General features: G+C 49.8%; 1 protein-coding gene across 2 annotated transcripts; it reads right to left on the bottom strand.

Moving 5' to 3' along the window:
- Positions 1-15: 15 nt before the first annotated feature.
- On the bottom strand, positions 16-25,747 carry LOC142250355 (uncharacterized). 2 transcript variants are annotated; one of them, XM_075322508.1, is made up of 7 exons: positions 25,664-25,747; positions 24,546-24,712; positions 5,463-5,777; positions 5,122-5,254; positions 2,402-2,433; positions 2,072-2,145; positions 16-1,993 (listed from the first exon to the last, which is right to left on the bottom strand). In XM_075322508.1, exons 2-7 carry the CDS (start codon positions 24,577-24,579, stop codon positions 1,898-1,900), a joined length of 684 nt encoding a protein of 227 aa, XP_075178623.1. In that variant the 5' UTR covers positions 24,580-24,712; positions 25,664-25,747; the 3' UTR covers positions 16-1,897. The 2 variants fall into 2 exon arrangements, with proteins under 2 accessions (XP_075178623.1, XP_075178622.1); XM_075322507.1 differs by lacking the exons at positions 24,546-24,712; positions 25,664-25,747 and adding exons at positions 5,938-6,048; positions 7,152-7,243.
- Between the last annotated feature and the right edge of the window lie 1,764 nt (positions 25,748-27,511).

Genomic DNA, 27,511 nt, shown 5'->3' with positions numbered 1-27,511 from the left:
TTAGTCACCCAGCAAAACACACATTGACTTGCTCCAGACTATTGCAGGGATAGAATAACTGAGGACCAGAGAAGGGGATGCTTTATTACTAATACAAGTGATTTGTCTAAGGAAGCGGCAACATATGTGAATGCAGGAGAGAGTTAGTGAGGGCAATGTAGGTCTGTGCGACAGGCGCACATTCTCTAATGAGAGGCACACATTGCTACATGTGCAATAACGGGCACACAATGGTTAAATGAAGTGTGACATGATATCTAAAAATGCTTTTAATATTAAATGGTGGAATGCTGAATGCAGTGATTCTGGTATACGGCACAGCTCGCACTTTCCCATATACTCCCCTAACCTCTATGGATAAAAATTCTCCATATGATTTCACTTAGCAGAGCACAATGCTAATAGCGGATGTCAGTTAAATGTTTGCCCCCCACAGCACCCATAATTTCTCTGGGGCCTTCCCTAGGGGTCAAGACAAAATGTGTTCTTTGTGTGGAGAAAGAAAAATGCCATACAGACATATTAAAAAAAAAAAAATTTAATTTTTTTTTTTTTTGCTCCCTTATCCCAATTTATTCTTGTATCATACATTAATTATCCCTAGATACATCCTGTGTTATACTCCAGAGCTGCACTCACTATTCTGCTGGTGCAGTCGCTGTGTACATACATTACATTACTGATCCTGTACTGATGCTGAGATACATCCTGTATTATACTCCAGAGCTGCACTCACTATTCTGCTGGTGCAGTCACTGTGTACATACATTACATTACTGATCCTGTACTGATGCTGAGATACATCCTGTATTATACTCCAGAGCTGGACTCACTATTCTGCTGGTGCAGTCACTGTGTACATACATTACTGATCCTGAGTTACCTCCTGTTTTGTACTCCAGCGCTGCACTCACTGGTGCAGTCACTTTGTACATACATTATTGATCCTGAGTTATATCCTTTATTATACTCCAGAGCTGCACTCACTAATCTGCTGGTGCAGTCACTGTGTACATACATTACATTTCTGATCCTGAGTTACCGCCTGTATTTTTCTCCAGAGCTGCACTCACTGTTCTGCTGGTGGAGTCACTATACATATATACATTACATTACTTATCCTGTACTGATCCTGAGTTGCACCCTGTATTATACTCCAGAGCTGCACTCCCTATTCTGCTGGTGCAGTAACTGTGTATGTACATTATATTACTAATTCTGTTACATCTTATATCATACTCCAGAGCTGCACTCACTATTCTGCTGGTGGAGTCACTGTGTACATACATTATATCACTAATTCTGTGTTACATCTTATCATACTCCAGAGCTGCACTCACTATTCTGCTGGTGCAGTCACTGTGTACATATGTTACATTACTTATCCTGAGTTGCATTCTAAATTATACTCCAGAGCTGCACTCACTATTCTGCTATAATAATTTCTTGGTGATAGATGATCTCTTGATCACACAAATCCATTATTTCACATTTGGTGTTTTTTGGTGTGTGCCTAATGTAGAAATGCTCAGCACAATATTCTCCGCTATTCTTTATTTTGCATGTACATGTGGTGAATTGCCCTATAATACGAGGGTAATAAGGTGAGCATTTTGCCTATAAATGTAGAGACGTGTGATTATCCCAGGATGGGAGAGTCTAAAATACAAAAAGCAGGATTTAAGTTTTCCCATAAAGTTGTATGATATTTTACTAACACTGGAGATAAGCGTCATACATGCAGCCACGGCGCCGCTTATCTCCACTGGAACCGTATGGATCCTCCAATAGGCAGCTCTCCGGTAGAGGATGATTGTAGGGTCTTCATCATGATGTATAGGACGCCCGCACTCGTCCTTCCTCCGCTGATCACAGTCTCCTGCCGTTTCTTTTGACGTCACACGATGTTTGCATATATCGTATTAATACTCTTGGATGGTTTTCGAGAAGGATCCCGGATGATCTCCAGCTCCACGTAAGAAACTTCTGTGTCCTGGAAAAATTAGGACAAAATGATTTCATAAATATCAGTATGTGATTCCCTGTGTGTCCAGCAGGGGGCGATACTCACTGTCTCTAGATCAGGATTGCTCAGGATGGGGCCAAGATTCTCTGTAAGAGGGAAGTGGTCAGATCTGTCTCCATCTGTACAAAGAAAAGTCAGGGTTCACAAGCGAAAAATCCCCAGAGTCTATCTGTTCCAATATTCTGATACTTTGCTCTTGGAAACAGTCAGCAGTTTGGCCCCAACGTGACATATGACTGTGATTTGTGCTCCAAACCGGGACCCACAGCATTCGGAACGTATTGTAACCATAGACGACGTCGTGTAATGTAAGATATAGGCTGAGGAAGTAAGTGACCCCCTCAGAATTTCATCTGTGGAATATTTCACTCTTACCTTTGCGATGTTCACAGGGAGTGGATTTTTTTCTAAAAATAAAAGTATAAAATTGTCTTAATATCAAAAAATATTTTCTATTAACCCCTTTCTGAACCTCTGATTGGTTGCTATAGGCAACAAAGGACATTCTTAGTATAAGAAGCTTATGTGTGAGGTAATATGATTTCTGTGGAGAGACAGACACAGACAGAGAGAGAGATGCGGATAGAAAGGGACGAATACAGAGCAAGACAGACAGAGACACAGGGTGAGAGGCAGACAGGGAGAGAGACAGAGATATGGATAGAGATACAGACAAAGACAGACATACAGAGAGAGAAAGAGACAGACAGAGAGAGACATACAAAGAGACAGATACGGATAGAGAGGTAGACAAAGATACAGGGAGAGAGACGGACAGAGAGGGAGACAGTTACTATCCCGGGCAATTCCAGGTACTACAGCTAGTCTATATATAGATATACACTGTTTATTTATTTTTATATATATATATATATATATATACTGTATGCATGCATACAGTGTATATATATATATATATATATATATATAAACTAGCTGTAGTACCCGGGATAGTAACTGTCTCTCTGTCTCCGAGTTTCTATTTGTCTGTCTCTGTCTGTCTGTATCAGTCTCTCTGTCTGTCTCTATCTCTGTCTCTCTATTTCAGTGTCTCTCTCTGTCTGTCTCTATCTTTCTGTCTCGTTCCCCGTCTGTCTCGTTCCCCGTCTGTCTCGTTCCCCGTCTGTCTCGTTCCCCGTCTGTCTCGTTCCGCGTCTGTCTTTTTCCGTGTCTGTCTCTTTCCCTGTCTGTCTCTGTCTCTTTCCTTTTCTCTGTCTCTTTCCCTGTCTCTTTACTTGTCTCTGTCTCTTTCCCTGTCTCTTTTCTTGTCTGTCTCTTTACTTGTTTCTAACAAATAAGGAATAACGTTTGGAACACCATTCTAAGTCTGAACTGGGTGCAAAAACCTAAAAAAACATCACTATGGGGAGATAAGGTATGCACACCAGTGACTATGTAAGGGGAATATATGTAATAGCAGAAACTGCTGTGTGAATACTGACTTGAAAAATCCAATAGCTATATGTAAGAATGAAATGTGAAAAATGGAATCTGCGTTACTGCCATGAACATATGAATTAAGAGAAATTTAGCTACTGAATTGATCAATGCAATAGAGCCGCAAGACTACGCCAAAGTATTTCTCTACGTTGGGGCCCCTAGCTTGTGTGTGTCCTCTCATGCAGTTAAAAAACTTACCGTGTATGGGAAGCTGAGACCCAGGCTATTTATGCGTATGATATGGATTGGCAATAGGTGTGGTTGGGGAGGGTTCACAAACGAAAAACTACTAACAAATAAGGAATAACATTTGGAACTCCATTCTAAGTCTGAACTGGGTGCAAAAACCTAAAAAAACATCACTATGGGGAGATAAGGTATGCACACCAGTGACTATGTAAGAGGAATACATGTAATAGCAGAAACTGCTGTGTGAATACTGACTTGAAAAATCCAATAGCTATATGTAAAAGTGTCTCTTTCCCTGTCTCTTTTCTTGTCTGTCTCTTTACTTGTTTCTGTCTCTTTCCCTGTCTAGTTACTTGTCTCTGTCTCTTTCCTTGTCTCTTTCCCTGCCTCTTTCCCCGTCTGTCTCTTTCCCTGCCTCTTTGCCTGTCTGTCTCTTTCCCTGTCTGTCTGTGTCTGTCTGCCTCTTTCTGTCTATTTGACCGTCTGTCTCACTCTCTCTGTCTGTCTCTATCCATCTCCCCACCGACATCCTATTACCTCACACATAAGCTTCTTATACTAACTATTTATTTTGTTCCTATAGCAACCAATCACAGCTGCTATTAATAACCTAATAACTCGCAGCTCCATTGACTTAAACGGAGGCAGGATTTTTGGAGAGTAAAGTGCGGGGTTAAATTTTCCCGTCCAAACATAATCTATGACGTTCCCTGAGTCACATGGGGCGTCTGTGCAAAATTTCGTGATTGTAAATGCGACGGTGCGGATTCCTTTAGCGGACACACACGCACGTGCACGCGCACACGCACACACACACACACACACACACCTTTTTATATATATATATATATATATAATATAATATATATATAGATAGATACATAAATATAGTGTGTGTATATTATATATATGTTTTACTGGTTAATAAAAAAAATCAGAAGTTTGTAACAAAAAACAAAAAATAAAATTTGCCTTTTCTTAAGACTTATGGGCTTGTTTTTTTGGGGGGAATCATTTAAATTTTTATTTAATGTATGGTAGAAATATGTTCTTTTTACATTTTCCTTGAACTTTTTACGGTTGCAGTGTTACCGAATGTTTATTTTTTTTTATTTAACTTCTTTATTTTTAACCAAGAAAAAGCAGTGATTTAAAATTGTATATGTTTTTAGTTTTTTAATATATTTAATTTTTTTTTGTCTCCTGAACCTGTGATTATTTCTTCCTTCTAACGCAATATGTAGGTAGAATTGACATTTCGAGGTCAGGCTTCAAAGGAGGACCGAGATGGCAGCAGCGGAAGCCTCCCAGGAGTCATATGAGCCCACTGGCTACCTGTGCGTGCCTACACTGGCAACCAGTGCATTAAAATGCCTCTATTAGTGATTGACAGCATGAATATAGGGTTAAACCCCCCTAATTGACCAGGCTGAATGTACTTCAGCCTTATTGAGGACATCCCCTACCTGCATCGTTTCCTTATACAGATGCCCGATGTGACCGATGTCACGATGATGAGGATGAGCAGTAGGACCGCCGCAGTCGCGATGGTCAGCAGGACTTTGGTGGACACCGCCGAGGGAGGGGACGACGTCTCTTCTTATATGTGAGCAGAGAAAAATGTATTAAGCTATGGGGGAGAGAAATGGAATGACTGTATATATTTTAGGGGGATATGGGGGGACAGATGAGCTCATATGTGTCATGTTTTTCCCCTTAAAGGGCCAGGGGCACAGTCATATTTACCATACTGATCCCACATTCTTGCCCAGTGTCCCCCCAGTATGTCACCCCAGCCCCTACCTACCTGCATCTTTCTTCTTTTCCGCCGGCGGAGCAGGTACAGGGGGTCCCAAGTAATAGTCCGCCCTGAGGTTGGGGAACTCCAGCACATGACACCTCCACAGGCCGGTGTGGTTCTTCTTGTTCTCCAGTGTATACACTATCCTCCTGCTCGATATCTGGCTGAAGCGAGTGACTTTTCCATTCCTGGTGAGGGTGAAGGTGAAATTTCGCTGAGCAGAAGCCTTCTTGTCTGGACAGAGGAGACACTGCAGGGCGGGGGTCTTCTGTCCGATCAGGAAAGACAGGGAGAGGGAGGGAGGCGCAGAAACAGAGCAAGCTGTGGGGGAAAAAGAAATGGGAAAGGTTACATTCACTGACAGCAAGCAGACATCTTGAGCATATTGAGAGGCGTCATATTAGAAAATTACAGAATTTCTGAATATAATGTGATCAGAATAGCCATCACCAATGTATGTGCACCGCACCGTCCATCTCACCTTCTACAACACAGGGCACCACAAGGACCAGTGCCAAAATGACCCGAAAATCCATCACGTCCTGAATCATCGCACTCATGTTCTGTGCTCTCTACCAAGTATAGTTCAATCCTATTTATCAGACACGGAATTTGTCACCTAAGCTTTACTGTGGTGCCAGCGTGCGCATCTATACTACTGAGAACATTACTATCTACATAACCAGTGTGTCAGTCTCTGAGTCTGCACCTCTTGTGTGCCGCACTCTGTGTATGCACCTCCTGTGTGTCGCACTCTGTGTCTGCACCTCCTGTGTGTCGCTCTCTGTGACTGCACCTCTTATATGCCAGTCTCTTTGTCTGCACCTACTGTGTGCCGGCCTCTGTGTCTGCACCTCCTGTGTGCCACACTCTGTGTATGCACCTCCTGTGTGTCGCACTCTGTGTCTGCACCTCTTTTGTGTCGCTCTCTGTGACTGCACCTCTTATGTGCCAGTCTCTTTGTCTGCACCTCCTGTGTGCCGGCCTCTGTGTCTGCACCTCCTGTGTGCCGCACTCTGTGTATGCACCTCCTGTGTGTCGCACTCTGTGTCTGCACCTCTTTTGTGTCGCTCTCTGTGACTGCACCTCTTATGTGCCAGTCTCTTTGTCTGCACCTACTGTGTGCCGGCCTCTGTGTCTGCACCTCCTGTGTGCCGCACTCTGTGTATGCACCTCCTGTGTGTCGCTCTCTGTGACTGCACCTCTTATGTGCCAGTCTCTTTGTCTGCACCTACTGTGTGCCGGCCTCTGTGTTTGCACCTCCTGTGTGCTGGTCTCTGTGTCTGCACTTCCTGTGTGCCAGTCTCTGTGTCTTCACCACCTGTGTGTTGGTCTCTGTGTCTGCACCTCTTATGTGCCGGTCTCTGTGTCTGCACTTCTTATGTGCCGGTCTCTGTGTCTGCACCTCCTGTGTGCCGGCCTCTGTGTCTGCACCTCCTATGTGCCGCACTCTGTGTCTGCACCTCCAGTGTGCCGCACTCTGTGTATGCACCTCCCGTGTGTCGCTCTCTGTGTCTGCACCTCTTATGTGCCAGTCTCTTTGTCTGCACCTCCTGTGTGCCGCTCTCTGTGTCTGCACCTCCTGTGAGCCGCTCTCTGTGTCTGCACCTCCTGTGTGCCGCTCTCTGTGTCTGCACCTCCTGTGTGCCGGTCTCTGTGTCTGTACCTCCTGTGGGCTGGTCTCTGTGTCTGTACCTCCTGTGTGTCGGTCTCTGTGTCTGCACCCCCTGCGTGCCGCTCTCTGTGTCTGCACCTCCTGCGTGCCTCTCTCTGTGTCTGCACCTACTATGTGCCAGTCTGCCTGTATATGAAGGGGCCTCAGTGTCAGTCTGTTCTTTTCTTTCACTGTTCTTTCCCATCATCAGAAAGAGATGAGGATGTGAAGCTTTATCTGTGACGGGCAGCCCTGACATGTTATATCCATCATCTTTGGGATGCCAGCCGGGCTATACATGGGTATAAACCAAGAGACAGAGGAAAGAGCGGAAACATCCACCATGACTCATCATCACTTCTTATAGCAAAATAATTATCTGCAAAAATAATTGCAGCCAGCTGGGACAATTCTTATGCTATTTGTACATAGAGGCAGTATTATAACAGTTATATTATTGTACATAGGGGCAGTATTATAGGAGTTATTTCCTTGTACATACGATCAAAGTCCCCCAACCATGTCTGTATGGACCTTGTGCACTGGGGAACAGAAAAGGGCCTTCTCCAAACTGTTCCCACAAAGCTGGATGCTACAATTGCCCACAATGTCTTGTGCTGAAGTATTAAGAGTTCCCTTCATTGGAACTAAGGGGCCAACCCCTGATAACAGCCCATAATATTATCCTCCTCCGCCAATCTGTACAGCGGGCACAAGGCACTCAGGCGAGTAACGTTCTCCTGACATTCACCAAACCCAGACTCGTCCATTAGATGTAGATAGAGAAGTGCGCTCCATCACTGCACAGAACACGTCTCCTCCAGAGTCCAGTGGTGGTGGCTTTACACTGCTCCATACAACGCTCGGCATTGTGCTTGGTGATGTACGGCTCGGCATTGTGCTTGGTGATGTACGGCTCGACATTGTGCTCGGTGATGTACGGCTTGGCATTGTACTTGGTGATGTACGGCTCGTTATTGTGCTTGGTGATGTACGGCTTGGCATTGTACTTGGTGATGTACGGCTCGGCATTGTGCTTGGTCATGTACGGCTCGGCATTGTGCTTGGTGATGTATGGCTCGGCATTGTGCTTGGTGATGTACGGCTCGGCATTGTGCTTGGTGATGTACGGCTTGACATTGTGCTCGGTGATGTACGGCTTGGCATTGTACTTGGTGATGTACGGCTCGTTATTGTGCTTGGTGATGTACGGCTCGGCATTGTACTTGGTGATGTACGGCTCGGCATTGTGCTCGGTGATGTACGGCTCGGCATTGTGCTTGGTGATGTACGGCTCGGCATTGTGCTCGGTGATGTACGGCTTGGCATTGTACTTGGTGATGTACGGCTCGTTATTGTGCTTGGTGATGTACGGCTCGGCATTGTGCTTGGTGATGTACGGCTCGGCATTGTGCTTGGTGATGTACGGCTCGGCATTGTGCTTGGTGATGTACGGCTCGGCATTGTGCTTAGTGATGTACAGCTCGTCATTGTGCTTGGTGATGTATGGCTCGTCATTGTGCTTGGTGATGTACGGATCGGCATTGTGCTTGGTGATGTATGGATTGGCATTGTGCTTGGTGATGTACGGATCGGCATTGTGCTTGGTGATGTATGGATCGGCATTGTGCTTGGTGATGTACGGATCGACATTGTGCTTGGTGATGTATGGCTCGGCATTGTGCTTGGTGATGTATGGCTCGTCATTGTGCTTGGTGATGTACGGCTTGGCGTTGTGCTTGGTGATGTACGGATCGGCATTGTGCGTGGTGATGTACGGATCGGCATTGTGCGTGGTGATGTACGGATCGGCATTGTGCTTGGTGATGTACGGATCGGCATTGTGCTTGGTGATGTATGGCTCGGCATTGTGCTTGGTGATGTACGGCTCGGCATTGTGCTTGGTGATGTACGGCTTGACATTGTGCTCGGTGATGTACGGCTTGGCATTGTACTTGGTGATGTACGGCTCGTTATTGTGCTTGGTGATGTACGGCTCGGCATTGTACTTGGTGATGTACGGCTCGGCATTGTGCTCGGTGATGTACGGCTCGGCATTGTGCTTGGTGATGTACGGCTCGGCATTGTGCTCGGTGATGTACGGCTTGGCATTGTACTTGGTGATGTACGGCTCGTTATTGTGCTTGGTGATGTACGGCTCGGCATTGTGCTTGGTGATGTACGGCTCGGCATTGTGCTTGGTGATGTACGGCTCGGCATTGTGCTTGGTGATGTACGGCTCGGCATTGTGCTTAGTGATGTACAGCTCGTCATTGTGCTTGGTGATGTATGGCTCGTCATTGTGCTTGGTGATGTACGGATCGGCATTGTGCTTGGTGATGTATGGATTGGCATTGTGCTTGGTGATGTACGGATCGGCATTGTGCTTGGTGATGTATGGATCGGCATTGTGCTTGGTGATGTACGGATCGACATTGTGCTTGGTGATGTATGGCTCGGCATTGTGCTTGGTGATGTATGGCTCGTCATTGTGCTTGGTGATGTACGGCTTGGCGTTGTGCTTGGTGATGTACGGATCGGCATTGTGCGTGGTGATGTACGGATCGGCATTGTGCGTGGTGATGTACGGATCGGCATTGTGCTTGGTGATGTACGGATCGGCATTGTGCTTGGTGATGTACGGATCGGCATTGTGCTTGGTGATGTACGGATCGGCATTGTGCTTGGTGATGTACGGATCGGCATTGTGCTTGGTGATGTACGGATCGGCATTATGCTTGGTGATGTACGGCTCGGCATTGTGCTTGGTGATGTACGGCTCGGCATTGTGCTTGGTGATGTATGCCTGCTGCAGCTGCTCTGCCATGAAGCTCCCGGCAGACGCAGAATTTGTGCTGATGTTACCGGAGGAGGTCTGGACTCTGCAGTTATGGGGTCAGCAGAGCGGTGGTGACTTTTCTGCCCTCTGCTCCTCAGGGCCAGATTTTATACAGCGGGGTGCGAGGGGCTGGATGCTCACCCACCCAGTGCCTTGACCATTGTTCTGTCTAGCTGCCCCACGTCATGTCCTCAGAATTATCAACCCTTATCCTGGAAGGCTTAACGTCCCCTTAAACAATCCGACCTCCCCATCTACATCCCATCTTCAATCTCTATCCACCTCTCTTGGCCTCTTACAGCTCTCATCCTCTGAGACACACAAAGACTGTAACACTCTTGATCTGGTCTTTGTCCACCTCTGCTCAATCTCTCACTTAGATAACTCGCCTCTTCACCCTCACCACAACATTCTCTCCTTCATGCTCATAAATCCTCGCCCACCCCATCACACATTCAGAAATCTACGGGCCATTGACCCTCAGACAGTTACAGATTCTCTACACTCATCATTGTCCCCAATCTACTCTTTTTTTTTCATGTCTGAAAACTTCTCCCGCGCTGCACCAATTCTCTGGAATGCTCTACCCCGAGAAATTACAGTTTTAGACGTTCCTTCAAAACAACATCTTATTAGGGTGGCCTATCACGTTCCCTAATCATCAGAGTCCTTTTATATACAGTCCATTCACTCTTTCTCTGAACATAATTTTCCATCATACCCCATCTCACCCAAAGATTGGCCGTTGACCGGCTCATGTAGCCTTTATCTATCCCCCATTTCTTCACGATGGCTGGACCATCACTGTAAATAAACACCTTTGCTTTGTGTCACCCCCACCTCATTGTAGATTGTAAGTGTGGCGCCCCTGACCTGGTCAGGCACCACTGAGTATTGCACCCCTGCTGGGGCAGTACTTTCAGGTAAATCCAAAGGCAGAAATAGGGTGTGTACGCACAGACACATAGCAACCAGGTCTCCCACACCTTAGAGGGGACCCTTGGGCAGACCCAAGAGGGGGCGTTACTCCATATCTCAGCTAGGGATCTAAGGGAGGGCCTGGAAGCTAAGGTTGCAGCGGTTGTAAGGAAAATAGGAGGAGCTAGCAAGTCTGTTAGTGGAGAAGCGCAAGAGAAGTGGCAAGAGAGTGACGGGCGCGGACATGCTAGTCAGACCCTGCACGTGTGGTAGCCGTTGGCGGGGGAGAACGGTTATCAGCAAGTCGGTTAGAAAGACGCTGAGGAGTACAGAGACTCCTGGTAGCTAGGCACGCATGGGGAACAGGTCCCTAAAGTAGACGTCCATTTAATGATCTGCTAAACCTGCCGGTGAGGGAGACCACAAGTCCCTCACCAACCAACTAGAGTCCGAGCCTCAGCAGCAACGAGGGGGCCCATAAGGGGGATTGAGCCTGAAGCTACTATCCACCTTGGTCCACGCTGCCGGCAAATGGGCCAAAAAGGGGAGAAAAGGCAGTAGCGACTTCCCTGGATGAACCCCATGGTACTTCAAGTCAGGGGTTATCCGAAACAAGAAGTGCTAGGAAGGCGAGATAACGGTTACCCTTATACCAGCCTGAAGGATACCTGGTTTCACCTGGTTTATCTCAGCATCGCCCGGGTTACCTCACAAAAACACCTGAAAGTGAGTAAACAAGTTGAAAGACATTTTGGACTGTGCCTGAGTTATTCTGGGACCTGTTGTTCTATCACCAGAGCCCCTGGGGCCAGCCTCACTCACGGGAGGCTACACCACCAGACTGCAGACCACATCAGCCCCAGAAGCTCGTTAAAGCTGCAGTGGCGGGTGTCCAGGATGCTGAGCTGAGTGGACGTGGGGAAGAGGAGCTCCTGTTGACCCTCAGCTAAATCAGCACTTATCATAAGCATAAACCTACTCACCGGCTCTCAGGATGGGACCACGGAGGATTAAACCATCGCAGCAGGCATCGGTGGCCCCCCCGCTGCACACCACGGCGCTGGATACTTTCTTGGGCCTGGAACAGGGTCCAGGGGAGGCCCGGACGCCATCTTTCCAGGAGCATGGAGGGGAAATGGAGGCACTGGCCTGGCCTGCTAAGCAGCAAGAGAAGGAGGAGTGAGTGAGCGGGGACACAGGGGAAAGTGGAGGAATCTCTGCAGCAGTTCCAACAGGGAATGCCTTGGCTCAGCAGCCCTGCACTGCATCGGATCCTCAGGCACAGCAGCAGCAGGCCCAGGAGCACATAGTGGCCGTGGGAGATAAGGTGGAGGTCGGGGGGCAGCCCTCCCCACTGCCGGGAGAAGGGACTGCAGCTACAGCTGGTAATATCAGGGAACAGAGCAGCCTGCTTCCCCCCTCTGGGCCTCGGTGTGGAGATCAACTTCCCCAGCTTCCCCAGCACAAGACTAAAACTCCAGTGTCTATTACTGCAGGTGCTCACCTTAAAGGGCCAGACACCTTCTATAAGGACATGCATGATTTCATAAGTAAACTTCCTTCTAAAGAGGACTTTCAATGCCTCATACGTGAGGTTAAAGCAACTTGCAGGTCAGAAATAGCTGAAGTGAGGAGAGATTTGCAGCAATTGTCTGGCAGAATTGAATCCCTGGAGGAAGAGCATGACATCACCAGATCCCATGTATCAGAATTACACAAACTGGCAACATCGCAACAAAAAATAATGGAGGATATGCAGTCTCACATAGAGGATCTCGACAACAGAGGACGCTTTTGCAATGTCCGTGTGAGGGGGGTCCCAGAGTCAGATGGGCCCGAGGACACAAACTCCATACTACAATCCATCTTTAATGAAGTGTTGGACGCTCCCCCTTCTAACATCATCAAGCTGGACAGGGCACACAGGGCTTTACAGCCGAAGAATTTATCCACCCAACCCCGGGACATCATTTGTTGCATTCACGACTTCTCCACCAAAGAACTGATCATGGCTAAGGCTAGAATGAGGCGCACGGCACCTGTGTTCAATGGCAAGGAAATCCAGCTTTTCCCGGATCTTTCTCGCATCACACTCCAGAAAAGGCGGCACCTCAAACCCCTCCTCACGAGCCTGAAGGAGCACCAGGTTCCATACCGCTGGGGTTACCCGTTTGCACTAACAGCGCGCAGAGGGGGTAAATCGGCGACCCTTCGCACTCCAGCAGATACCACTCTGTTCTGTGAAGCACTGGACATTCCAGCGGTCTGTATCCCAGATTGGGACTTGCAAAGGTTGGAAGGGCCGCCCCCTCCCGTGTGGTCCAAGGTGAGGGGTGGAGGGCGTGGGGCTTTGGGGGGGAGAGGAGGTAGGGGCCGCGGGTCGCCCCCCTCCCCGGCTCACCGTTGAGGACACTTCTTAACCTGGTTGGTGCCTATTTCTTATACCCTCTGAGTTCCAGTGGCTGAGCATGCTTTGTGATACTGTGACTCTCTCTACAGCAAGCCTCTGACTGTCCATTGTGTCATCTGCGGCCCTCTGGGTCTGTTGAGCTGCATAAGGGGGGGGGCTGTAGCCACAATGATGCCGTGGGTGGTAGGGGGGTTGGCGGGAGCCCGGTCCCCTTACTTGGAGTTAGTGGTTGAGGTTTTTTGTTTTGTTTTTTTTTCCCCTTGTTTCCTTTTGGCACGGGCCCGTGCCCACTGGACTGACCCCCGTGGGAGGGCTACTGGGGAGTGAGGTGGGTGGCTCTCTTAGCTCAGACGGGTTGGGGAACCTCCCTCTAGGTCTCTCCCTTCCGGGTTGACCCCCCGGGAATCTATGCCTAAGGTTTATGCATTTTGGTTAATGTTCTTAATTCATGTTCATTTCTATGTTTGTCCTTGTCTTCCCCCCTCCCCGATGTTTTTTCCTTATGTGTCCTTTCAGGTACCACCCCTTCTAGAGTCCCTGGGAGCTGCGGCCCTTTGTCGTATGGACCATCTCCTCTGGCCGGCTTCACAGGGGAAGTCATGCCCCCGACGGTATAGGTGTGCCATTAGCTTTTTCTTACTTCTAAGTTTTAGATATGACCCGCATTATCTCTCTTAACGTAAAAGGTCTGAATTCACCCCGTAAGAGGAAATTGCTGCTACAGGAACTGAAAACATCAGGTGCAGACATAGCCTTTATCCAAGAAACACATTTTGTGGAATCAAACACTTTCAAATTTGCGTCCCACCGCTTTCCCATCCATTACTCGGCTTACTCGGGCTCCAAGAGGGGGGGAGTTGCTATTTTAATATCCTCCAGTTGTCCTCTACAAATTACGGGTTCTCACTGCGATCCAGAGGGTAGATATGTGATTCTGGAGGGCCAACTGGGGGGATCCCCGCACATAATGGCCAACATTTATGCACCTAATGAAGGGCAGATACGCTTTCTTAAGAAAATACTCGATCTGATAGGCGGACTGGCACCGGCCTCTACGGTGTTGGGGGGAGACTTTAACATTCCTTTTTCGGAGGTGGCCGACAGACTCTCTGTGGGTGGACACCCTCCATCGGGTGCTTTGAAAAATTTGTCCCGGGACTTTCGTAGGCTCATTAGATCAGGGGCTTTATACGACGCTTGGAGGGTGGACCACCCGGGAGAGAAGGCCTTTTCCTTCTACTCGCATCCGCATCAGACGCACACCAGAATAGACTATTTTTTCATTGACTCACAGCTGCTGGGGCGTCTTGAGAGGGTGGAAATGGGATCCATTACGTGGTCAGACCATTCCCCACTCATAATGGACTTCAAGAAAGATGGTCCTCGACCTAGGCCTCAGCATTGGCGCCTTAATGAATCTCTGATCAAAAATCCCGACACTAGGGCCTTTTTAAATAAGCAACTGGTCGAATTCTTTCAGTTGAACACGGGCACGGTCACGTCGCCGGCAACACTCTGGGAAGCTCACAAGGCAGTGATGAGGGGACTATGCATTAGAGAGGGCGCCAGGGCTAAAAAGAATGCCACAAGCCAGCGGGACTCTATAACGGCCCATCTTAAGCTACAGGAGGGGAGACTGGCGGCTGCCCCATCACTGACTATTCTTAGGAGAGTCATCAGCCTTAGGGAAAAGTTGAGAGACTTGGCAATTGGCAGAGCAGAAAAATTGCTAACCTTTTCCAAACAAAGATACTATGAAAGGAGTAATAAGGCTCATACCTTACTCGCCAGGCAGCTTAAGGAGCGCGCTACATCCTCATGCCCTCAGGCTCTGCGCGATGAAAAGGGCACTATCCACTATCACCCCGCTTCAATAGCTGACATTTTTTTCAATTACTACAACAAGCTTTATAACCTTCCGGTTCCCCCGGGCATGGCTTCGCGCGGGGCTGGGGCACTTGGGGACTATTTTTCGGCCCTTGAGCTCCCTTCACTGCCTTGCGGAGCAGCCGCGGCTTTGAATGAAGAGATTACTACAGAGGAACTGGAGCAAGTTCTGGAAGCCCTGCCTGGCGGGAAGTCACCGGGCCCGGACGGCTTTACTTATTTTTATTACAAGGTGTTTGCGGCGGAGCTCCTCCCACACATGGCCGCCTTGTTTAACTCTTTCCTTCAGGGTGACCCTATCCCTCCATCCATGCTACACTCCCATTTAATCCTCCTGCCCAAGCCACCCAGGGACCCATTGGACTGTGCTAATTATAGACCAATAGCCCTTTTGAACTCCGATTTGAAGATGTTCACCAAGCTCTTGGCGGCCAGGCTTAATCGATGGTTGCCCCAACTCGTGTATAAAGACCAGGTGGGTTTTGTCCCTTGCCGTCAGGGGGGGGACAACACCAGGAAGGTCATAGACCTGGTGGATGTGGCAAATCGGACGAAGCAACAGGCGTTGGTGTTGAGTCTAGATGCAGAGAAGGCTTTTGACCGCCTTGCGTGGCCTTTTCTCTTCAAGACAATGGAGGTCTTTGGGATCTCGGGTGGCTTTATGCGGGCCTTGAAGTCCCTGTATAGCGCTCCTACGGCCTCTATCAAACTCCCCCTCCACATCTCTAAGCCTTTTCTCATCTCCAATGGCACCAGGCAGGGGTGCCCCCTGTCCCCCCTCCTTTTTGTGCTATGCATAGAGCCCCTCGCGGCCTCGGTCAGGAGCAACCCAGACATCTCGGGGGTCCTGGTCAGGAATAAACCATTTAAAATCTCACTTTTTGCCGACGATGTGCTCATTACACTTACTAACATCCATGTGTCCCTTCCAATTTTAATGTGCACCTTGGGTAGGTACGGGAGCCTTTCGGGGTATAAGATCAACTCTAGCAAAACGGAGGCAATGCCCTTGAATCTCGACCCGGTGGCCCTGGATTACCTGCGTTTGAATTTTAAGTTTCGTTGGAAGACAGATGCGGTCAAGTACCTGGGGGTTAACCTCACATCTACTTATGATTCCCTCTATAACCTTAACTTCCCCCCCCTTTTCCGAGAGCTGAGAACTCTTTTGAGCAAGTGGTTGCCCCTCCCTCTTTCGTGGATGGGGCGCATTGCGGCGGTTAAAATGAGCTTGCTCCCAAAATTATTATATTTCTTTGAAACCCTCCCAGTTAAGGTACCAATAAAGGAGCTGAAGTCCCTTCAGGCGGCTATCCTTAGATTTATTTGGTGTAACAAACGTCATAGGGTGGCCAGGGAGGTGTTGATGGCTCGGAGAAACAGGGGGGGGCTTTCTGTCCCGGACATCCTAAAATACTATTGGGCGGCCCATCTTAGGAGGATCCCCTGTTGGGTGTCCCTTTGGGCATACAACAGGTGGACTGAGATTGAAAAACTTTGGCTGGCGCCTATACATCCAAACGCGCTCCTGTGGCCCCCGGCCCAGTGTGATTCGCCCCCCCCTCTTCTTGGACCGATGCAGTTCACTAGGGACCTCTGGGCATTTTGCATTAGAAGATTTCCTTTGGCATCCCCCTGCTCCCCTCTGGTGTCCTTCATATACCAACCCTTGCTCCCAAGCAGTCTGGAGTCGGACATGGTGCACCCCTGGCTCAAGGCAGGTCTATTCAGATTTGCAGACATTATAGATGGAAGTACAATGCAGATCCATTCCTTTGAGTACCTTAGAGATAAATTCTCTCTCTCTAATCGAGAGTTTTTCCAATATCTGCAGATCAGAGACTTGGCTGGCTCCTTGTTTGGCAGGGCAGGGGCCTCGATTCCCACAGATTTTGAGAAAATTTGCAGAAGGGGCACTGATACTAAGGGGCTGATTTCGGAAATTTACATTTTGCTTTCTGATTCACGGGAGGGGCCCGAGGGGTCTTTTCCATACATGCGGAAATGGGAGTCTCTATTGGGAAGGCGGATACTTCCTCAGGAATGGGCAGCAATCTGGGGAAACGCCGCCAAGACGTCAATATGCACACTATATAAGGAAAATATCTATAAAATTTTGCTATTTTGGTACCACACTCCAGATTTCCTTCATGGCATAGACCCCTCCATACCGGCTTGTTGCTGGAGATGCGGGGGAGGCAGGGGCACCATTCTGCACATATTCTGGTCCTGTCCAGGGATAGTCCCCTTCTGGGAGCGGGTTAGAGGGTTGATCCATAAAGTACTATATATAGAGGTTGATCTTGATCCCCTGATCTATGTTCTGGGTCTTGGGAATGGGGGATTGGGAAAAACGGCCTCTAAGCTTTTGTCCCACATCCTTACGGCGGCCAGATGCTTAATTGCAAAGAATTGGAGGCAGCCAGGGACACCCTCACTCCAGAGCCTCAAGTATAGATTACTGGACGTTAGACGCATGGAACATCTCACGGCACTATTGCATGACACAGTTGACCGCTTCCAGGCCGTGTGGGCACCATGGGACTACTTTGCGGGACAGGAGGATCTGTGAGACTGAGGCCTATGGGTCCTATGGAAGGAGCATGGACTCTTGAAACCCTTCCCTCTTCCCTCCTATTTCTCCTCTCCCCTCCTAACCCTCCTCACCTGTCCTGTCATTGTTTGTCTAGGTTCGATAAGAATTGTGAATTTTATGTTTTATTTTATGTATGAAAAACGTAAATTGAAAATCTCAATAAAAATTCAAAGTTTAAAAAAAAAGCTGCAGTGGCGGTCACCCAAACCCTGACCGCAAACCGAGAGTGGCGTCACGACTCCTATGTGAATAACCCTGACTTACCTGTAGCCAGAAGTACCAAGGTGAAGACCCTGCGGCGTCCCCGAAGGTGGAGTGAAGTCCCTTGGCCGGCCGATGCAGGTGGTGCGACACATAAGCTCTTACGAGCAGTCTTGTCATTATATTTGCTTTAATTATTGTATTTTCTTGACTGTCTGTATATGATCCTCATTTATTCTCAATAGTCAAACCGGTAGTGTGTTACTATAGTCTTGTGAATACTGTTGTAAACGCTTTGCACAATAATTCATTGTAACTTCACTCTTTGCTTTTCCGCTTTGATATTGCGCCTTAGATGTTACATCGAACTGTATTAGCCAAATAAATATCTGTTGTTTTAGTTACCACTGACTCATCCTTCTCTGCGCTGTTGCATCCTTGTAACCTGTTTACACATGTGCCCTCCCTTTCACCTGGCCCTGTATTCGTTATATAGACGACATTCTGGACCCAGTTTACTTTGCCGGAATTAGAAGAGTTTACTGAGGGATCGAGAAAAAAAATTGTGCAACCAGGAAATTCTGCACTGATTACACACAAGGACTTATGGCCGATAATGTCCCTGTATTAACTCTGAATGCGTCTGATAACACATATCATCTCGGTTACTATACACAGTGCAACAAGGAAAAAAATATTGTTTGGAATGATTGTTTTATATTCTGTTTATTCACTGAAGTATCAATGGCTTCGCTTGTGACCGCACATGAATATTTCTCCCCAGTTTCCTGCTTGGTTCCTGGAGTTCAAACTGATTTTGGACACGATCTGACGTTGTTTATTGAGCTATCCCCCGGTTAGTACAAATTAAAGGGGAACTCTATATCTGACATAGGGACTTTATTTGGGGACAATATGACTTATTGCTGTGGAAACACTCATGGGTGTTTTGAGACATGGCGACCGGGGCATTCTCAGTTTGTCTGTATATTGTGATAATACTTAATCACCAGGGGCGGACACTGAGAGCAAAGGGCCCCTGTGCAAGAATTGACCATGGGCCGCCCTCCCCGGACCCTTCCCCTACCTCCCTCTGCCTCTTGGGGTCTTCTATTTTACCATTTTAAGCTTTATTGGGCTCATCATTTTGCACTGGGGAAAAAAATAATACAATCAGAGTTACTCATTCTCACTGTTATGGCTGCTGCGAGCACTGGAGACTATGTCCAGATTTCTTGCTACTGCACACATGCGAGCGCTGGAGACTAAGTCCAGATTTCTTGCTACTGCACATGTGCGAGCGCTGGAGACTAAGTCCAGATTTCTTGCTACTGCACATGTGCGAGCGCTGGAGACTAAGTCCAGATTTCTTGTTACTGCACATGTGCGAGCGCCAGAGACTAAGTCCTATCTTGGAGCCATTGCACATGTGCGGGTGACATCATCGCTGACACGAGGTCACATGTCTCTGACACCTTCTATGCCGATTGGTCGCTGGTCATGTGCTTGTGATGCCTTGCTCAGTGATAGGCCAGCATGACGTCACTCCTGTCTTTCTGGCAGCGGATTGGCTCTGGTGTCCTCCATCTTGGATGAGGCACAGAGTCTATATAAGACCCTGACGCACGCCGCACGGCGCTCAGTCCTCTTGGTTCATGCATAAGAGTAGACGCTCTGTGCGTGGTCCTCTAGGCATTCCTCTGTCTATGTTAGGTGAGCGCTACCGGCAGGGTAGCGTTCTTATACCTTACAGCTTCGGCTGCTGTCCGTATCCTTACCTCTTAGGGGAGCGGACATAGGCAGGTGCCTGGGCACATGGTCTGGCTGGGCCTTGTGGTTCGACTCGTAGGTGGACGTTGCCGCTAGGGTAACGTTCCTTATACTGCGTCTGGCAGTTGTTCGTATCCTCGCACACTAGGGGAGCGAACAGAGGTAGGAGCTTTGTGCGGCTTACGCTGCTGTTCGTCTCTTTTGCACCACTAGAAGAGCGGACCTAGGCAGGTGCCATATCTAGTGGTTCGTGTCCTCGCACACTAGTGGAGCGAACGCAGGTAGGAGATTTGTGCGGCTTACGCTGCTGTCCGTCTCTTTTGCACCACTAGAAGAGCGGACCTAGCTATGTGCCATTTCGCACACATTGCCTTTGTCTCTGTGATTATTAACAGAGATCATTCCACACACCCTCCAAGTAAGGGAGGAATTGCTTTACTTACTTATTATATCCTTCTGTGAGTTAACAGAGGTATTGCACTCTGCCATAGTCTGCAGCAGAGTCTTTGCACGGTGGACCCTGACTGTCTGATACTCCTTTAGGTTCTTATCAGACAGCCCCCCCGTAACACTCACCTAGTCCAGTGAGGTCTCTCTGCCGCTCCGTCTATATTTACAGGAAGCAGTGATTATGTCACAAGTGACCACTTTAAGCTAATCACAGAGCTCCGCAACTGACGCCATCTACCTTGGTGTGACGGCTGAGCTCAGTGGCTGGTTCTGGCAGTCACAAGTTTAAAGGCTGCTTTACATGCAGAGACATCGCTAATGATGTCGCTGGTGAAAGCACCCGCCCCCATCGGTTGTGCGTCACGGGCAAATCACTGCCCGTGGCGTACAACATTGCTCGGACTCGTCACACGTGCTTACCTTCCTAGCAACGTCACTGTGGCCGGCGAACAGCCTCTTTTCTAAGGGGGCGGTTCGTGCGGCATCACAGCGACGTCACACAGCAGCCGTCCAATAGAAGAGGAGGGGCGGAGAGCAGCCGCATGAAAGTCACACCCACCTCGTTGCCGGAGGACGCAGGTACAGTGATGTTCCTCGTTCCTGGGGTGTCACACGTAGCAATGTGTGCAGCCGCAGGAACGACCAACAACCTGCGTCCTGCAACAGCAACGATATTTGGGATTAGAACGACGTGTCAACGATCAACGATTAGGTGAGTATTTTTTATCGTTAGCGGTCGCTCGTAGGTGTCACACGCAACAACGTCACTAACGAGGCCAGATGTACGTCACGAATTCCGTGACCCCAACGACATCTCGTTAGCGATGTTGTTGCGTGTAAAGCCCCCTTTAGTCATGATATCACAGCTGCAAATGTGACGCCCTGGACCCCAGGGGTCACAGGTCACTACACCACACCATACACCCCCTTCCCTGGACAGGTCACACCAGTCAAACACTAAACCCTTGTTGCCACCCTCCAGGGTTGATGTCCACACTAGGTGGGGCGGAGCCAGGCGGTTGGCCCCACCCACTGAGGAGTTCACAGGCTGGAGGCGGGAAAAACACAGTAGTCAGTCAGTCAGTCCAGTGATGGTCAAAGAGTCCAGTTCTGGGCAGGAGTGAGTGAGGAGTGAAAACTGTCTGTGTCTGGGTCAGAGCCCAGGCACATCCAGCAAGGTCGGCAGACGGTGGTGGCCGTCTGCAGGAGTTGGCGAAGGTCAGCGGAACCGTAAGACCGGGGTCGGGCGGTGGCCCGCCGGTACCGAACCGGGGAGCCGATTGGAGCCAAGCACCAGGCAGGGTACTCAGACCCCGACTAGGCTTAAAGCCAACCTCTAGTCAAATTCTCTGATTGCGGTCTGGACCTCAGGGGTTCATTCCCAACCAAGTCCCGATTGAAGGCAACAGCCCAACCGTTCCGGATAAGTGCCACCGCCAAGGGCCAGAGATCCAAAGGGCCAGCGTCTGCGGGCAAAGGGGCTCCTCCGGCACGTATACGTCGGGGAGCGGACTACCGGTGCCCAGGCATTGGAGTCAACATACAAACACAGGTGCAGGGAAACGACAGCCACCATCAACCCATCCAGGGAAAACACCGCAGCCGGCTGCGGGCCCCGTCCATCCAGCCGTTTGGTTTACCAGAGACTCTGTCCATCTGTGTCTAAGTGAGTACACCAGTGCCATCCGGCACCGCGCTGCGCTGCGCTGCACCGCAACCCTGCACCCTGCGAACCCCAGCCTACGGGAATCCAACCAGCCACCGGGCCCCGGGACCAACAGCCCCTAACCACGGAGGGGTCAACACCTAGCTGCTCCCCGCCATCGCTCCCGGGAACCCCGTCACCAGCAGCGGTGGTGCCCACCATCACCACAACCCTTGGGTGGCGTCACGAACTTTATCCATCCCAAAACAAATCCAATTTCTCCCATTTTCACTCGTGGGCGAGGAGCGCTGCTCGAGCCCCGGGTGCGGCCCACTTGAGCCACTGAGGAGAAGGCACCGGATCCGAGCGCGATCTCCCCAAGCAGCCCCCGCGACGGGGAAAGCTGGCCCCCGCCCTCAACACTAACATAGACCAGAGTATAGTAAAGAGGAATTGCTGGTCCTGAGGAGGACAAGAGACCCTGAATTTATTGTTTTTCCCTAGCACAAGACTAAGGGCTTAAAAAAAATACAACAGAAAATATATATACACAGACACACATATACACATACTATTTATGCACAGAGATACATATACTATATACACATATGCACATACACACATATATTATATATACACACAAGCACATATACTATAAATACAAAGAGTCATATACACATATATACAGGAACATACACAGGCGCATATACTATATACACAAATACATATATAGATAGAGGAACATATACACATTATTTCTGCACAGAGATACAGTACATATACTATATACACACACATACACATATACTAAATATACACTCAGGCACATATACAGATATACACAAGCACATATACTATATATCCACAGAGGCACATACACCTATACACAAATACTATTTATGCACAGAGATACATTCTCATACACACATATACTATACTAGAAGGTGGCCCGATTCTACGCATCGGGTATTCTAGAATTTACGTATTGTGTAGTTCATGTATGATTTTTGTTATATATATATATATATAGATGTTGTTGTGTGTAGTTACCAAGTGTTTGTGTAGGGCGCTGTACATGTTCTGGTTGTTTTCTGGGTGTGGCGGGGGTGAGAGCGGTGTTGTATGTGTGTTGCGTGTGTTGCGTTGTTTGTGGAGCGCTGTGTGTCTGTCGCGTTGTGTGTGTGTGTGTTGCGCGGTTTGTGTGGGTGTGGTGTGTTTTGCGGGGAGGTATGTTTTGTGCAATGTGTGTGTTGTGCGGTATGTGCGTATATTTATGTATGCCGCGGTGTTTGTGTGTTCAGTGTTGTGTGTGTGCGGCGTTGTCTGTGTGTGTGGGTGTCTGTGTAGGGCGGTGTTTGAGGTTCCCAGTGTGTGTGTGGTGTGTTGTGTGTGTGTGTATTGGGGGGAGGTGTGCACCTCCCATCGTGCTCCATCCCCCATGCTGCGCACCCCCCATCGTGCCCCATCCCCCATGCTGCGCACCCCCCATCGTGCTCCATCCCCCATGCTGCCCAACCCCCATCGTGCTCCATCCCCTATGCTGCGCATTCCCCATCGTGCTCCATCCCCGATGCTGCGCACCCCCCATGCTGCGCACTACCCATCGTGCTCCATCCCCGATGCTGCCACCCCCCATCATGCTCCATCCCCCATGCTGTGCACTCCCCAAACGTGCTCCATCCCTCATGCTGCGCACTCCCCATCGTGCTCCATACCCCATGCTGTGCACTCCCCATTGTGCTCCATCCTCCATGCTGCGCACTCCCCATCGTGCTCCATTCCCCATGCTGCGCACCCCCCCATCGTGCTCCATCCCCCATGCTGCACACCCCCCATCGTGCTCCATCCCCCATGCTACACACTCCCCATCGTGCTCCATCCCCCATGCTGCGCACTCCCCATCGTGCTCCATCCCCCATGCTGCGCACTCCCCATCGTGCTACATCCCCCATGCTGCGCACCCCCCATGGTGCTACATCCCCCATGCTGTGCACCCCATCGTGCTCCATCCCCATGCCATAATAGTTCTCCTATTATACTCAGAGAGGAGTATAATAGGAGGACTATAATAGGAGGAGTAGTCCTGGGGGGAGAGGAGTATAATGCCGGCTCCCTGCACATGTGTACCGGGAACCGGTGTACGCTGGTAACTATGATACACATCGGGTAACCAAGGGACCTTAGTTACCCGATGTGTATAATGGTTACCAGCGTTCACCGACTCCGTCACGATCCCAGCATCGCAAGGGTATGTGTGGCGCTGCTGGGATCGTGACGGAGCCGGTGTACACTGGTAACTATGATACACATCGAGTAACCAAGGGACCTTAGTTACCCGATGTGTATAATGGTTACCAGCGTTCACCGGCTCCGTCACGATCCTAGCAGCGCAAGGTTATGTCTGGCGATGCGTGCGGAGGGCCGAGGCGAGCGGGCAATCCATGCGGAGGGCGGGGCCAGGCCGAGGCGAGCGACCAATCCGTGGGGGGGACGGAGCCGAGGCGAGCGGCCAATCCGTGCGGGGGGGCGGGGCCATGGCGAGCCCAGCGGCCAATCAGCTTTGTGTCACCGTAAGGACACAATTTTGGAGCAAGACAGACAGACAGACAGACAGACAGAATAAGGTAATTATATATATATAGATATGAACAGATACATGCACAATTATATACAGTACAAGCAACATAGGTATGTAAAAACAAACACAGTATATACTCACCTCTCTGTTTCTTCATAGGTTGCTGATGACCCATGGAGTTTTTCCTGTGTTTCCTCTCCTGCTGTGGATGTGGAGCTGTGTGGCCTCCATCTTCTTGCTGTCCCCTCAGCTCTGCCCTCCTCTCATGGAGAAATCAGTTCCTTTTTGGCTGCGGCCTCCATCCTCTCCTGAGTGGAGAAAAGGGACAGTTGGGCCCCAAACGCTCCATGCTACAGGGACCCAACCAAACAGAGAGTGCCGGGGACGGAGCAACCAGGGTCACTACATTGGCACTGGCACTCCACGGGACCTGAACCAGTCGTCCACAGGCCGTAGTAAGTAGAGACTGTTCATTACAACCCCGGTGTGGTCTCAGTTATTTCCTTCACATCTCCCGGGCACAGCCCTACCTGCGGATTTCCTACCATCATAGCTGAAACTACCACCAGCCCTGGGAGTACCCACATTCAGCAGTGGCGGTTCTACCATCCTATCCGCAAGGTGGCGTCATACAACTAACTTTTATCCCTACTGTAAATTCTCCCCATTAAAAGGGAAACACCCAGGGCACGGGACCGGGCAACGGCCACCAAAGTGACATCCCCCATTTGCAACTGCCCGGAACCGAGTACCCTATTCCCTGGGCGACACACAAAATTCGATGCAAAACACCCCATTAGTCATGTAAGATATGGCATTTTATGGGCAATATACTGCAGTTAATTAGCAGTATAAGGCTATGTGCGCACTAGAAATGTGAAGTTTCTCAAGAAATTTCCGCGGCAAATCCGCGGGTAAATCCGCGGGTAAAAAGCTCTAGTGCGCACAGAGCCTTATGAGTTCATGGGTATATGGATGGGTTAAAGGATGGCATCAGCGCAGCATAATAAATTAAGTCACTGCTATCATTAAAGAGGTCATAAAAGATTCCTGATTCCCACAAGTAGAGAACAGATATATGCAGATGGCACAGCTTAGTAGCAGGTATATAGCTGTGCAACATGAAAAATTTGGTGACAGGTCGTAGATAGTGTGGTCTAGGAAGATACCGTATTTTTTCAAATTATAAGACGCACTTTTCCTCCCGTAAATTTTGGAGGAAAATGAGGGGTGCCTCTTACAATCCGCATGCACCTTACCAGGAGGGGGTGGAGAGGGGTAGCAAGAGGTCGGGGCAATGCTGGGGCCTGCGTGTCGCTGTGCTGCGGTGCTTTGGGCTGCTGTGCTGTGAGGGGTGGGGCTTCAAATAAGGACGCCCAGAGTCAGTACATGTGGAGATGGAGATATTGGCTCAAGATCTCATCAGTGCACACGCCGCCTCCGGCCCAGTGATCTCACAGGAGCAGGAGGTGGCGCGTGAGGAGATGAGATTTCAGCTCGTCATTGAGCCCATAGCTCAATCTGCTCACATACTGACTCCGGGTGCCATTTCTTTGAAGCTCGCACCACGGATGGTTTCAGGAACTTGCCTATCTCACAGCATCTGGGACACTCGTTGGCCTCATTGCCTACAGCATCGGCCTGCTCCACCACTGCCCCTGCCTCCTGCGACCCCACTCCACCACTGCTGCCACCCCCCTCAGTAAGATAAACCCCCTTTTTTTCCTCTAAATTATCTAAAATCTAGCTTGAGGGACAGTTTAGGAGCCCCAGTTCCCCGCTATCCCATAGTCACCATGACAATTCTCTTCTGTAATTGGGATTATTAGGTCTCAAGGTCTTGGTGGCTTAATATCAAGACTGTCGTCCTCACTTATATATGCCAAAGCACAAAATAAAACCTTGACGGTGTTGGATAAGTGGGAATCTAGGATCCCTTCCTTAGATAGTGAGAATTGTATTGATTTTCTTTACTCACATTAACAATACGTTAATATGTGACGCCCTGGACCCCAGGGGTCACAGGTAATAACACCTACCACATTCACACACACCCCCACCCCCTGTGAGGTCACACACTAGTCACCCGAAAGGGAGACCTGATGTCTCCCTCAGGGCCAGTAGGGCACACCAGGTGGGCAGAGTCAGGCGGAAAGGAACGCCCAACGAGGAGACTACTGTCCTGAGGCAGGAAATACAAGCAGAACAGTTGTAGGGAGAGAGTGAAGTGGTAGTGGAGCAGAGCTGTCAGGGACCCGGGTTGGAGCCTGGGCCCCTTGAAACGTCAGGCAGGCAGATGGTGGTGGCCGCCTGCAGGAGTACCGGTACAGCAACCGGCGGAACCGTAGGGACCGGGCCAGGGTTGGAGCCCGCCGGCCCTGAACCGGGGAGTCAACCGTGTACTGGAGCACCAGAAGAAGGGTACTCAGACCCCGTCCTAGCTTAAAAGCCACTGAGTATAGGCAAATTGACTGATTGCTGGCTGGACCTCACGGGTTCATCCACACCCAAAGTCCCGAAAGAAGGCAAAAGCCCACCGAGACCGGGTGAGCGCCACCGCCAAGGGCCAAACACCCGACGGGCCAGCGCCTGCGGGCAACGGAGGGCTCCTACAGGCAGCTCAACGCCGGGGAGCAGGCTACCACTACTCAGGCAGGGGATCCGAACAAACCACAAACAGAAGTGCACGGGAAAGGGGCCACCATCAACCTATCAACCTCACAGGGGACACGAGCAGTCGGCTGCGGGACCCGATCATACCCGAACTTTGGTTTACCAGTGACTCTGAGTGTGAATTAATCGTGAGTACACCAGTGCCATCCGGGCACAACACTGCACCGCAGCACGGCACCCCTGCACCCCGACAACAACACCAGCGCTCCAGTCTCCCCAACCATCCGGGCCCCGGGCCACACCACCCCTACCCATGGAGGGGCTGCCATCTAGGCTGCAGCCGCAACACCGATCCCAGACGAGCCCGCCTTCGCTTCAGCCACAGCGGTGGTGCATCCCGTCACCACGACCCGTGGGTGGTGTCACGACCCGTTGGACGACAGCGCGGCCCTCCCCGGCTGCGCGCCTCGTCCCACACCACCACCATCCCCACT

The sequence above is a fragment of the Anomaloglossus baeobatrachus genome, chromosome 9 (assembly GCF_048569485.1).
Source record: "Anomaloglossus baeobatrachus isolate aAnoBae1 chromosome 9, aAnoBae1.hap1, whole genome shotgun sequence".
In the NCBI taxonomy this organism is placed as follows: Eukaryota; Metazoa; Chordata; class Amphibia; order Anura; family Aromobatidae; genus Anomaloglossus; species Anomaloglossus baeobatrachus.
The sequence above is the reverse complement of the archived record's forward strand: the minus strand, read 5'-3'. Positions and strand labels throughout refer to the sequence as shown.